This window comes from Aythya ferina, assembly GCF_964211825.1.
Source record: "Aythya ferina genome assembly, chromosome: 4".
Classification (NCBI taxonomy): Eukaryota; Metazoa; Chordata; class Aves; order Anseriformes; family Anatidae; genus Aythya; species Aythya ferina.
In genome coordinates this window covers 50,358,979-50,373,821 of record NC_140300.1, presented here as the reverse complement: position 1 = coordinate 50,373,821, position 14,843 = coordinate 50,358,979, and the positions used below count along the sequence as shown (strand labels likewise).

At 38.5% G+C, this 14,843-nt stretch overlaps 1 protein-coding gene across 1 annotated transcript in view; it reads left to right on the top strand.

The window, feature by feature from the left end:
• Positions 1-428: 428 nt before the first annotated feature.
• The window catches only part of SPOCK3 (SPARC (osteonectin), cwcv and kazal like domains proteoglycan 3), a 195,793-nt gene continuing 181,378 nt past the window's right edge, over positions 429-14,843 (top strand). The window contains exons 1-2 of the mRNA XM_084517911.1: positions 429-537; positions 714-893. Coding sequence (XP_084374037.1) covers positions 714-893 — 180 coding nt within the window. The 5' untranslated portion in view covers positions 429-537. The remainder of the gene's footprint in view (positions 538-713; positions 894-14,843) is intronic.

The window sequence follows — 14,843 nt, the reverse complement described above, 5'->3', positions numbered from 1 at the left end:
TGCCTCCCCCAGCCACTGTGCCATGGGCACCCACCCGACGCACGCCCGAAAAGAGGTGAGCAGCGCGAGTCTGGGGAATAAGGCGCGCATCGCAGCGCTCGGTGAACTGGGTCAGCAGGCTGGCTGACAGAGCTCCAAATCAAATATGGAGCAAGCCGCACCACCAGGGAGGAAACCGAACCAGCTCCGCACCTCGCCCGTTTCCAAATCACATTTATCCAGCGCAGGAAGGAGGGCGGCTGCCACCCAGGGCTGGGCTGCCGCACGGCAGCCGCGGCTCCCAGCCCGACCACCGGCGTGACGAGCGCCGGGCTCGGGCCCCTCAGGGCCGGCAGCCATCCCCCCCCCACCTCAGACCGTTAGCCCCGGCGCGGGGCGGGGCGGGGCGGGGCCGGGGGGCGGGCGGGCGGGGAGCGGGGCGGGGGGCTGCGGGCGGCGGCGCGGGCGGGCAGCGGGCAGCAGGCAGCGGGCAGGCAGCAGGCAGCGGGCAGCCTTTCCGGCCGCGGCGAGGAGCGCGGTTGCGGGGCTCGCGGCAAGGTGACGGGCTGGGCAGCCTCCTCTTCCTCTCCTTCCTCTCGCCTCGCCTCCCTTCCCCCTCAATGCGGCGCGCCGGGCTCCCTTTCCCCCTGCCCCTTCCGCACCCCTGCCCGTTGCGGGCGGGCGCGGCGTGGGTAACCCGCCCTCCCCACCCTGCCGTGTCTCCTCTCGCCCAGATGCTGAAGGTAGCAGCAGCCTTGGTGTGCGTGTGCGCGGCAGCCTGGTGCAGCCCGGTGCTGGCGGCGGCGGCGGCCGGGGGCAGACCGGACAGCGGCAATTTTCTGGACGATAAGCAGTGGCTCACCACCATCTCGCAGTACGACAAGGAGGTCGGGCAGTGGAACAAATTCCGAGACGTAAGTTCAGCCCTTCCCCGGGAGCGCCCCTCACGGGGGCAACCGCAACTTTATTTTCGCCCCCGATTTCATTCCGGTTCGTTAAATCCCCGGCGGTGCCCGGGCGCTGCGAGAGCAGGAGGAGGAGGAGGAGGAGGAGGAGGAGGAGGAGGAGGAGGGAGGTGTCGCCGGGCAGTTCCCGGCGCGATGCCGCCGCTGAGCGGCCAGCCCGGGCCCGCTGTGCCCCGGGGTGCGCCCCGCGCCCTGCTCGCACCTCCGGGGCCCTGCGGCAGCGGTGGCGGCAGCGGCGGGGCGGGCTGCGGAGGGGGCGCCCCGCTGTGGGATGGCGGCGGGCAGGGCAGGGCAGGGCAGGGCAGGGCAAGGAGGCTCCTCACCTTGTCGCCCTCACCTCGGCGGGGCTTGGAGCGCCTGGCAGGCAGTGCCTGAGCCCCCGAGCCGCCCCGGCCCCAATCCCTCCCGTTACGAAACCCGCCGGTGGCTGTCCCCCCCGTGGGAGCGCCTCGCGTTCCTGAGGAGTTTGTTGTAAGTTTGGCAAAGCCCAGCGCGTCTTCACGAGGCCGTCCTGCGTTCTTTGATGTCGCTTCTAATAACCTCAATTCCACACGGGCAAAATCAATCTCTCCTTAGTCTCTCTGCATTGCTTGCTGGGTTTCTTTGCTTTGGTTCGCAACTTCGGTGTCAACAGGTTCCTCGTGCTGCAGCTTGCCGGTGACTGGTTTGCCATCGCAAGCTGAGGTCGAGGGCTCCAAAAAGTCTCTTATTTTTATAAGAAGTCTCGTTTATTTATAAGGAGTCTCGTATTTTTATGAGAGTTATAGTGTACTTGCCATGTATGTGGTTTTCAGCTTTATATATATGCCGCATGTGGGATGCGAACTTGGCTATTTATGTTAAGTAACTAGGGAGGAAGAATTACTGTTAGAGTTGTGGGAGAACTTAATTCCACAATAGCTTCTATTAAACAGAATTAATTTAGCGTGTGACAACACTCATGTTAGTGTTCAGACATTTTTGTTTACTTGGAACAGCTTAAAATGTAATAGTCACATGAAAAATGTTCAGTGTGCTGTACCTCGGGACTTGCGTTTTTAGAAAAAAATGTGCAGTGCCATATAAATGTTTTAGGATGAAAGGCTGCTGCTGGAAAGCACCAAAATAAGTACATCAGTTATGTTCTATAATGGGGCAAAGTCATCTATGTAAGGACTACCCTGCGAGGCTGAAGAAGCTAAGTGCTGCCTAATGCCTGTCTCCTGGGTGCCCACTGACATATACTGTAATATTGGATATTAGCCAGATAATTTATTCTGTGACAAGTAGATGTCCCCAAGGGTTTTAGAAGTGACTGCTCTGAGAAAGTACTGCATACTGATTCACCTGAAGCAGCTTACAAATACTCTAGCTTATTTATTTTTACACTGTTTAAGTTTTATAAGACTGGATCTTCAGAGAGGAGTCTGCTTTTACTTCTTGTGCAGAATGCTTATATCCTATTGATTGTTACTTGATCTGGAATGTTTATGGATGAGCCTTATACTTCATAAGGCTCTCCTTTTAAAGTGTGGATGGCTTTCAGTAATTCATAGCTGGAAAAAAATAAATTAGGAGTTAATCTACCTGAACAATCATGAGTTATAGAAAAACATCTTGTAAAATGCACTGATCAGCTGATCAATTATCATCCTTAAATATAACATGGTGGAGAAGTTTTATTAACATCCTCCAGTTTTATATGATTAGCAAATTTACTTGAATGAATTTGTAGGTCTTGAATTTGTGATTAGCAATTTGATCAGTGATTCAAATGTTTCCCCCCTGTTACAGAATGATGCAAATACACCTTAAAAATATGGAGGGGTAACTGTCTTGAAGAGTTAAAATAAACATGGGCCTTGCCTTGTATACATCTGTAATTTAATTCTGTGTTTTCTGAACAAAGCAACACATTTGTTGTAGGCTTTAAATACCCTACAGATATATGGGTGAGATTGAATTCTGGTGTGAAAAGAAGTATTTAAAGGCTTAACTTTAGACTTAACTGACAAGACTGATTAATGTGGAAGATAATGACCCTGACTCTGGTCATTGACTCAGTTTCTTAAGAGTTTTAGGTCACAGTGAGAAAGAACATAAGCTTTGTAAGTGTTCCCTTCCTCAATGACTAAGCCAGAATATAACTTTGAGATTTTGTTCTGTTTTAAATAAATAAATAAATAAATAAAAACCAATCTTATCAACCTCTAAAATGTCAGGCTTGTCAGTAAAGTTTGTTGTTAACATGATACTAATATTAGCTGACATCGTTTCAGTACTTTGTACAGTCGGAACTGTAATGACTCTTCAGTTCTTCTGAAAGATCTTGACCATTCCAACAAATCTGTTGAAATTGATGAAATAAATCTAGGAAAGAACTTTGCTTTACTTTGCTTAAATGTGGAACAGTGGGAAGATGAGTGCACATCAGATGCTCTTTTCACATCTTTTCTTGTGCAAAAATTGAGAATAGGCTCTTAGAGGTGAGACTCGGTGGGATGGGGATAGGGGAAACGTATTCTTCATTAGGCAGAGATCAGCTCCCCCACCTTATACGTATGATTATGTACAAGGCTCTGTTTGTTTGCTGGAGAGGAAGAGATTTTAACTCACTCTGCTTCCTCCTGTGGTCCAGTTGCTGAGTAGCAGCAGATCTTTTGTCACTAACTAAGTCTTGGAGTTAATGTTTCTTATATTTCTTCAAGCTGCCTGGTTAGGCTGCTTCAGCAGCCATGATGCTGGGGTGTCCTAGCCCATGTGTTCATATCCCTTGTTTATCTCATGGCTGGGAATTGAGGTTCTTTAGTAGGCACTAAGTTGGAGTCATCTTTTTATTTCATATTTTGCTATATTTATGGTGTTCTGTGCTAACGGTCTCATACATGATAGTTGGACTTATTTTTATAAAATATATTAAAAATATAAGTACTTCGTCTAGAATGAAGATTATTCCTTTTTAAAAATGTAATTGAATAATGGCGTTACACTTAAACTTATTAACTTTTCACATCCTAAATCTTACACATTAAACATTCACTACCTATAATGCTCTGAATCTGTGGAGGAAAACAAAATATAGGAAGAGTTTATTTTCTCTATGATGCGATTCTAAATAATAATATTAATTTTAAAGTTAAAACCAAATGTAGTGTCTTTGCCATTTATAATCACTTTGTTGTTGTTTTTTTTTTTTTTTTTGTGATCTTTACAACCAGTCTGACAAAATTTCACACAACTGTCTATTATATTGCTATCTGAAAGACTTTCAGAAACTTTTTTATTTTTTTTTTTTCAAAATTCCATGAAACAGCATTCTTTAGCATACCTGATTTTAAGTATTGGTATTTGCAACATGTCCATGGGTGTTAATGAAAAAGGTCATATATTAAATGTTTTATGTGCTAAATTTGATTTGGTGCTTAAGTAGAGCATTACTGATGATCTGGTTTGCTTATTAGTGATTTTTACTTTTTCACTTCAACAAGGTGATAATTTAAACAATTCTTGTACTTGTAAATCTAAGATGTGTTAGGAACTTTGTAAGGAAACATGCTTGTTGTATATAAATGAACTCCAATCAACTCAACTATGGCATAGCATTGTTTTGAAATGGTATGATCTGTTGATCAATATGATCAATTGCATCATCCTACAGTGTTACTGTCATCCTGCTGCATTGATACAATTATCAAAGGTAAAAAATGTAGGACAAAATTCAAGTAACAGACCTTAAAACCTTCTATCGGATATGAATGGGAAGTTTGCACTGCTAATGCTAGCTTCTATTCCGCTTCATTGTGCCTTCACCTCCAAATGTAAAAACACTTGGCAAGTTTGGGCAACTCATGTTGGCTTCCCAGATGCTTCCTTTGGAGATAAGTGGAAGAATGTTTTTCTTCCTTGGTGAAATCTAAGCCTTGGTGTTTGGAAAAGAAGTGAAACAAATACTAAGTCTCAATACAGATTGTGTAATTGTTTGTGTTCATTACTCTTCTGTCTGTTTTTAGGCTTAAGGTTTCTTAAAAACAAATGCCCCCTCTCTTTACCCTACTCCCCCCCCCCCAACCAAAGCACCTCACCACCTCTACACCTGATGTTTCTTTAGTGTTGTGAGCAGAACATCTCTGCATGACTATTTGGCCATGTGACTGCACTTCTCTGCAACCAAAAAGGCTGAGGGCTGTTTTAAAAAGGATTAATCACAAGTTTTTTTTTTTTCACTTTGCTGTGTGATCACTGTGCAAGTATTTGGAAGGTTTTTGTGTTTCTGGAGTAGAGTTCTGATAACCTGATTTAATGAGAAGAAGGGCTTCTGCTAAACAAGTTTTTTTTTTTTTTTTTAATTTGGCTTGAATCCCTCTTATTTTATATATTTCTCAGATTATTTTTTTTTAACAGGATTTTGCAGATAGCTATGTTTAGTCTAAATGAATGATTTTTTTTGTATTAAGGCTAAGAAGGTTGACAGTCTAAATTCAGAAGAGCAGTTATGTTTTTGCAGTTACATTTTTGTTGAATTAATGATAATGGGATTGGCATCAAATACCCGATTTAAAACTGTGAAGTGATAATCATCTGGAGGGTCTTCATTCTAGTTATAGCAGTATAGTATTTATTTTAGACTATGTGGATCAAAACTTTATATTGCTATTACAATATCACTTAAATATTGTTACAATAGGACTTAAATATTTTCACTTCTCAGACATATGGTCTGATTTTTGGGTGGTCCAGTGTGGAGCCAGGAGTTGGACTCAGTGATCCATGTGGCTCCCTTCCAACTCAGGATATTCCATGATTCTAAATAAATGCTGTTACACAGGGTGACTGGTACATGCTGTGCTATTTAGTTGACCAGTGAAAACTGAGAGTTGACTTAGGTTTACCCCCTAAAGAAGTTTCTTTTCTGTTAATAATAATAGTAAAAAACTTCCTAAGAAACTTTTACTGGAATCCTGTGGCAATAGTAAAATGTATTCCTCCCATGTGGTCCAAAAGACTACAGTTTGGCTGAATGCTGGCACTCACTTTTCTTTCAGTGTGGATTAATGTTATTTATATATTACTTAGTGGCTATGTATATATTACTTGTGAGTGTAGGCTTTTTTGTGGCTTGTTCTTTGGTCCAGGTCTGTTTTCTTTCTTTTCTTTACTTGTTTTCTTGATATTTTCCAATCTGTCCCTGAACTGACAGATCATTCTCTTTTCATAATGTCCGTATACAATTAATGTAAAATGTGGTTATGTCATTATACAAAAAATGTAGTTTCTTTAAAGGTACATACTGCTGAACTTTGTTGTGAAACTAGCTGCTCTGCAGTCTGTTTAATGACAGACTAGGATGTAGGCTTTTTTTCTTTTTCAATTTATTGTAGATCTTGAAAAGTAGTTTTGCTGCTTCAAAATCATCTTGGACTAAAATACAGCCAGCAGCCAGTTGTGATCTTAAAGTGAGCTTTTGCTTAAAAAGAAAAGGATTGTATATAGTAAGTAGGTCAATAATATGCACATGATAGAAGGAAAGGGAATGGAAAAAGGATCATGAAAATACTTTCTCTGAAGTCTTTAGGATTGGAAAGCACAGCACTCACCAGTCTTTCATTGATGAGGTTAAGTCATTAGCTGTCAAAATTGGTTCATTAGGCTTATTTGTCTCATACTTCTTACCATTCAGGGTAAATAAATATACTTCTTTCCCTATTAGTGGGTGGGGCAGCTCTTCTACTACATACATGATAGAAAATTATAATTATGGAAAAAATGGAATTGCAGAAGAGGAATGATAAAATTCTTCATTAAGTTGTCCTAGGCTTAAGTTAGAGCAAGAAGAAAAGGATGAGCAAGAAAAAAACTTCAAGTTTCTTTCTGGATAGAGGCACTGAATCTCAGTTTTACACATGCCAACTGGTTATTTGACAACTGGTTATCAGCTATTCTGAAGTGTTGTCAGTGTTTCTCTCTCTTTTTTTTTTTTTTTTTCCATTGTGACTTTTACTTTGTATCATCTTAGTTTTATTAATATAGTGAAGGAGGAAGAACTTTGCAACCCGGAATATCTGACAAGAAGAACGAGTATTTTATACTTACAGTTATAATAACTACATTAAGGCTTGACCACTGTGTTTTAAACCTTGAAATATAGGAAAATATTAGGAATTTGTATTAAAATTAATGAAATTAAAAAACCTGTTTAGTTGTCCATCACTTTTTAACTGAACCCGGTAAATTGTATTGGAAATCTTAACTTTTCATTTCTCTTGCATTTTGGGTAAAGGCTTCTGATTTGTATATATACTTCTAATTTCTTCTCAAATATGGATTCCTTTTTCTTTCACCTGGTTAGTTTTCCTCCAGTCTGTTTTTGCTTGATGTTTCTTGTAACAAATACTTTTTTTGTCTGCAGAGACAGTCTGCTAACCTCAAACAATTGTTAATACTGAACTCTTAACTGTCTCTTGGAAGGCATTAGCTTGGAAGCTCTTTATATAGCTAACGCTGAGGAGTTAAGTAAACGGTAATGTGCTTTCCCTTAGATTGGCCTCATAATCTAAAGGAAAGCTGATAACATCGTTTCATCTTATCTTTATCTCCTTTCTGTGAAGAATAATCTTTATTTTATTTGCTGTGGGTTGTTTAGTGGATATGGATACCCAGTATTCTCTTGTCTTACCGTTAAATCTTATTGGGATTGACTCTAGACATCTGTGCTTATTATAGTGTAGTGTAAATAGATTTGTAATACACTAATAGGTGGTAACAGAAACTGCATAGTCTGTCTTGGATTTATAATCAGAATGGAAAGATGTCTGGAGCAAGAGGTGTATTATCAGGAGAAGTTGAATGTAGAAAAAAGCAGAATACGAGTGCAATTAGAATAGGTTATTTTTAGACAACATCAGTTCTTTTTTCCCCCCCATGTCTTCCATCTCTGTTACTTGATAATCTTTGAAGCATTTGTAATAACTAGCTATGGAAAGAAGAAGTAATAGTTTGGTTTAATTTCTTTGCAGTTCTTGGCCAGTTGTCAGGCTTAACTCTTTCCTTTAAATAGGCGCTTAGGTTTAAATAGTTTCCCTCCCACTAATGCCCACCGAGAGGTGCTGGGTGCCTACAGTTCGATTCAGGAAATAAGGAAGGAAATTCCCTTCTACGAACAGCTATTTATTTGTTTATTTATTTTCATACATAGCTTTAGAGCAACTCCTATATTTTCAAGTATAAGGAAGGTTGTTCTAACCAATGTATTTCTTTCTCTTTCCTACCAGTACATGAAAGATACTTTTTAGTAATATAGCTTCAATTTCTCTTTATGGGTATCTTTCTAATGTAGACCTTTTTAAAAAAATATGTGTACAGTCATGTTTTTACTATTGTATATATGTTTTAATTGCACATAATCACCTTCCTTGGAGATCTTCAGAAGCCACCTGGATATGGTCCTGCACAGTCTGCTCTAGGTGGCCCTGCTTGAGCAGGTGTTGGACCAGATGGACCCAGAGGTCCCTGCCAGCCTCAGCCATGCTGGGGTTCTCTGATATCTGAATGCATTAGTAACCACAGATGAACAGCTTCTTTTTCTGAATGTGGATTTACCAGTCTCACTTTGACTGTGCTTAATGCTAAAATCTGCCTTGTTTGCTGTAGACACAAGTATGAAGGCAACAATGGTAAATTCTAACATACTATATGGTATTAAATGTTATTTTCATATGTCTTAAATTTCTAAAAGAGTCTTGTGGTTAGTAATAGTGTTCAAAGCTCCATTGGGCATCATCCTTACTTAACGTGAATGATCTTTAGTTACGTGATAGATATTTCTTCTGATGATTTTTCACTGTTGCTTTCCCAATTCACCCCATTTCACACTGATACATTACAGTAGCAAAAATTATCAGTTGAATTATTGATTTATCTAAGGTTGTGCAGAGTGAGGTAGGAGTCTTGGATAGGACACAAAGATGGCTGGCATGAAATTCTAACCCAGGACAAAGTTTTCACATTTCAGTGAGGATATTTTCATTACTCTGTTGATATCTTCACAAGGTAAGATAATACATTAAAGAGATGCCAAAAAGTTTGGATGATTTGCCTTTTCTTTTATGGAAGCTATTATCTTAATATGTTGCTACTATTGGTTATCCAGTGCTTGCTGTTTTTCTGCAGAAAATCCTCATGAACTAGTTTATTTTCTCGTGTGATGTGCAATCATTGGGTCAAAGTAGACTGTCAGTTCTCAGCTTGTTCAGCATCTCTCTAAAAAAGTCTGCAAGTTATTAAGTAACTTTATGTATTGCATTTGTAATCGGGCCTGGCTCCAGCTGAAAATACACTCCTTTGACATTTGTTGCGTTTGCATTAATGATGAAGTTCATTCTATCGCTAGATCTGTCTAGCAGCGATAATAGCAGAGCCTACACCTCAGTGTATGCTTCCGAGGACAGACAATGCCCTGTGTTTTAACAGCTATTTAGTAAAACTGGGGAAAGTTATTAGCGTGAAGAATGTGGGATATATATTTATTGATGCATGTATCTGTAAGGATTTGGTGGTTGTGTTCATGACTAAGTGATTACTCTTGCAGAAAACCTAAACAATGATGCTTGTAAACAGAATCAATCCGTTGGTATGCAGAGCATCAAAGCCAGTAATCCATTGTATAAGGCCCTTCCAGACTTAAGCAGAGGAATACGTTAACCAGTTTGGTCAGATTTAGGAAGCACATGTGAAACTCAAGGAACTCTTTGTTTACGGCCCAAAGGGACCATTGGATTTGATGATACGCTTGCCTGATACAGGTTGTTTTAAACCGGAAAATTCTAGTTGGGCAAAAGCACTGCAGGCTTCAGGAGGTTGTGCTGTGTGACAGTGGCATAGATCAAGAAATACTTGATTTCTAAGGCCTTTGGTGTCAGGAAAGTAATTATCTGCAATATTTCCAGATGATGTAGGCAGAAAATCTATGCTGTTTTGCAGCAGAATAAGGAAGAATGATGTTTAAGCTCATGTGAACATGATTTGGAGGTAAATACTTCTTTGGCCCCGATATGACAATGAGTAGGACTTGATCAATCTTTGTTACACTTCATTTTTAAAAAGAAATCTCTTCAACCATTTTCAAGGCGTTGTCTTGTGTATATTGCCAGTAATTGTGGCCCATTACTTTAATGAAAAAATAACAGTGTTGGAATAGAAGCCAATTTAAATCCTAAGAAAGATGGAGAAACGGCTTCCAAATTTCCATTTGGATATTCACTGTGGTATAAAAATCAGATTGTATTTGTTGTCTTAATCCAGAGTGTAAGTATGTAAACGTAGTAAGAACTAGGTAGCTGGTCTTCAGGGACCTCCATGTTGCGTTTAGTCAAAAGCTACTATATCTTTCTTTCCTTTCTTTTTCTCATACACTAAATGTTTACAGTTCCTATTCTTTCTGTTCCTACATAAAGATGATAGTTTATTAGTGTAACTCTTGCTTCTTTTCCTCCAGGTTTTCTAGATGTGTATAGCAGTATAGCTTCTTGAACTTTAAGACATGAGTAATGTTTTTCCCCAGGAGACTTGAAAATACTAATGTTATGGAACATGTGAAATTCAGCACATTTAATAGTTCAGCTCTTCTGTTTTTTAGAATAAATATGAATACATGCTATGTGCATGTGTGTGCGCACATGTATTCCACGTAGGCATACGGAACTGGTTACCAACATATTGGTTAGAACTGAAAGAATTTTTATTCAGTTTCCTGTTGGGGAGTAAAGGACTCAGAACATTCTAAGTATTTCATAGGTCCAACTTCATCATGTCTGCTGGTCCTGTCTTACTTTCAGATTTTGATGTCCCATCCACTGTAGAGCATGTTTTTGGTATATACTGAGAGTGACATGGATTTAACTATGTTTGTGGAGTGCAGAATAAAATTATAACTATGAATTCATATTTCAGATATGCGAGGCAGTTGTCTACAGTAGTTTCAGTTAACTGGCTGGAAGAGGTACCAATTATTGTTACGTGCCATTATGTATCACATCAGAACGTGACAAGTATGACTACAGATATCTAGAGATTTGCAAGAAAATGTTTGTGTCAAACTCCATTTTTTCCTAGGAAAGGTGGAAGGTATCAAAAATATTTTAATTAAATTCATTATTCCATGAAGCAAAACTGTAGTTAGATTTTAGCAGTGCTTATCTCTTCTTAAAATGTGATAGTATTTTCCATAGTTGATGTTTTAAAACAATCTTGCTTGTCAAACAGATTTTAGTTTGAAAGTGAGTGAATCTTTAGAGTTAGAAAGAGTTGGACTGTGACATTAGAGCCTGATTCGGGTGTAGCTGGACTATTTGACAGCATGAATGTTAGGAAACCTTTATTTTAACACATTGCAAGTTACTCTCAAGCAATAATAAAGTTTCTCTTCTGCTTTTAAAATTCTAGTTTAATGCAGATGAAGGATAGTAATTTGTATACATTTACAGATCCTACTGTTGATTATCTGAAAGAACATTTCACTAAATAAATATACTAGTGGCAGCTAAAATTCCTGTAGCTGTAAAATTATGCACATTGTTTATACAACAGGTTTAAAATGTATCAGTGTTCAGCTTTTACTTGTACTGGTTTCAAAACATACATCTACTTGATTTTCAAGCTTAGTTATTTTCAGTTTGGACAACTGAATTTTTCAGTTGCTTTACTTAGGTAGCTTTAGCCAAACAGCTTGCTCATTAGACCAAAAAACCTGCCAAGAGTAATCAAGCATAGGGATGAAACAAAAGACATTGTGATTTACTGTTTTATGCTTGGCATTTATCAAGAGAAGTGCTTGATTGAAGGGAAGAAAAAAGGAAAAATGGAAAAAAAAAATCTTCATAATGCTGAAATAATTACTATCATAAAATTTGAAAACCTCACTGATGTGCAGGCAGCTAACCCTGTACTTCCTGAATTGTTGTATAAATTTTTACAAACAGTGTATTTTTAAGGATTTTTGCAGAAAGTGAATGAAGTAATTTTTTCCCACCTTTTTTGAGCCTTCATTCTACTAGGATTTTAAAAGGATAATGTCTTATTAAACTGGACTACAGTTTGTGTGGAGCCCTCTCTTGTTCAATTGAGGTCAATGAGAACATGTTCACTGACGTTTGTGAGAGGTGGTCTCTATCTTTAATTATGCCTGTTTACTTACTGTTCAAATAATGATATTAAATAAGTCTATAAAAATAGACTTTGGAATGTATTTTGCAGCTTGGAAAAATGGAAGATGAACATGAGCTAGAGAACAAACTAAGTCATCCATTTCATTAAGAAATCCTACCTGGTGGTCTAAATTAGAATACATATCAATGGGATTAAAAAAAAAAAATAATCAATTTTTTGCTTTATTGTGTATAAGGGAATTCTTAATTTGTTGCTGTGTCTTGGAGCACAGTGAAAACAGTGCCATTATTTTCTTAAGCCAATGGGTTTGATTGAGATTTTAGTTCTGTTTTTAAACAAATTGTATTCTTGAGTAAGTTGTTCACTTGGTTTTTATTCTTCTCCCTCCATTTCTGAGGGGAGGGTAAAAAAAAAACTTTCACTTTCACTGACCTGAATCAAAATACTTTGTTTTGGCTAATTCATCTGAGATTATCTCTGCATGTGTATTTATAGCCTCTGTCTGTTTCGTTTGCTGCATTGCTTCCTGGAGTTCTAGGTAGGCACCTCTGTGCTGCCCTACATGCCGGGCTTCTACGGTGAATTACATACTGTGTGATGCCCTCTGCTTTCCCTTCCAGATGAATCCCATGTTGCAGTGTGCAAAACAGTGCAGAGATTCAATTAAATGGGAGGGTGGCAATTATTAAGTAGAAAAAAGAAAATCAGACAAGCATAAAAAAGCTCTGGAATGCATAGCAAGATAAAATTACTGAGGCTAGATTTTCAGGCTGTATTAGAAAGGCCATTTATATAGATAATATTATTAAAACTAAAGCTGAATAACCTATTTGTGAGAGGTATTAAAGCATCTGGTACACAGCTTAATTCTCTGGGAAGTTATTAGAGTTTATGGTAAAGCTAAGCAGTGGGATGGATTTACTTACTATTTGTTTCTTTTATCTGAAATTGGATTTTTTGTTTATTTTTTTGAGATCTGATGATGGACTAGATTGATTATTTAAAGTAGTAATTCTTAGATGTCAGAAGTATGGTACAAATTTGTAGGCATTGTTTTAACTTGTTTTGACAAACATATGGTGTTTCTTTTTGTGTCAGAAATCTTTCTTGAGCAAACTGGAAAGTACAGAGAAATCAGTGATCTAGAGTAAAATTGGAACCTGAATTAAGTATGAAATACCACACTATAATTCAAGAAATTAATTTTTTGGAAATCAGTATTATGGTGCATAGTACTTACTAGTGTTATGAGTTCTGAAGCTCTGTTACACCTGTCTCAGCTTTATTTTCTTACAAGGTAGCTGTGTCACCAGATGTTTCCAGTGTTTATATTTTTCCTCATCTTTACTCAGAAAGCTATTACGCCAGTCCCTGCAAACCTCCTCTACGTAGGCAAACAAACACAGAGAGAATGTTGTTTTATCTTTAAATATTTCCTCTAAAGCCAGAACATTTTATACTACTTTCCTTTTATGAGATTCATCAGAAAATGAGAAATGGGGATAAAATAAAATGAAAGTCAAAATTGTATTGCCATTTTGTTAACTATAGGGATTTACAGCATGTACGTTCTTCATATTGAAGCGTCTTTGAAACAGGTTACTCTCATAGATGTCCTTTTACACCAGGTTCATGTCCCTCATCATTTTCATAAACTTTTTTAATATAGTTTGTTTCTTATGATCTTCTGCAAACATAACGAGCCCAAAAAGGCACGTGAGGTTTTACAGCTCGGAGTTCTGGTAACTGTGGTACCATTTGGTCTTTGGTCTGTGATCAGTATGCTCTTCATCTAATGGGGTGTGCAGCAGTCAGAAATAGCTCAGTTCAGCCCTGAGGGGACTTTGTTAAGATACATAGATATTTTCCTGACTAGGAGAGCACAGGTGAGGTGATGTTTTTTCATGAAGTTAAATCTGAAATTGTTTTATTAATTTCAGTGACAGTATTTTTGCTCAGAGGCTCCAGGCAATGGCCAATGACTGTTAGTGCAGCTTTAAACCAGGTGAAATTATTTTTATGTGGTATAAAGGAATTGAAAAAACATGGGTGAAGAAGTAACTCGTTTCTCTTTCACCCTGGATCTAGATGTTCGTGATCTCTTAAGTGTTAAGAGTTACAATAGAAATGCATGAGACTATAAACTTTGCAGTTGAAGGTCAGCAGCACCAACCATATAAAACTTTATGACAGAGTTACTAAACATGTAACTTCTTTTCCTCTGTAAACATACATTAGTAGAAAGCTGCTCAGTGTAGTTACATCATCGGAAGTAGAACATTTATCTAGCGTGACAAAATTGCATCAATTCAGACCAGAATTACAGATCTTATCATCACTTACCATGAGTTTGGAAGAGTTTTCTATCATTCTGTTCAAGATTTAACTTCATTGGAACTGGAGTTCAGAACTGGAATATTTTGTCCTTTTTGACAGTAGAAAGTATAAATCCAGAGGACTTTTTCCTTGCCTTCTGCAAATTTAAGTTTAATCTTAAATAAGGATTTGAATGAATGTTGAAATGTTGAGCTTGTTTAAGTGAAATGTCTGTAATAGAAAATTATTCTTTTTGTGTGTGTGTTTTTTGTAGAATTTATGACTTTAACAGAAAATTTAACACTTACTGCTTTTCAAAATATAGTTTCAGTTCCTTTTTTTTTATTATTATTATTTTTTATTTTTTATTTTATGTTTAGGAGTTCTGGTGTGTCTTTTACAAGCCATCACAATATGACAGGGAAGACATCCTGAAGACACTGT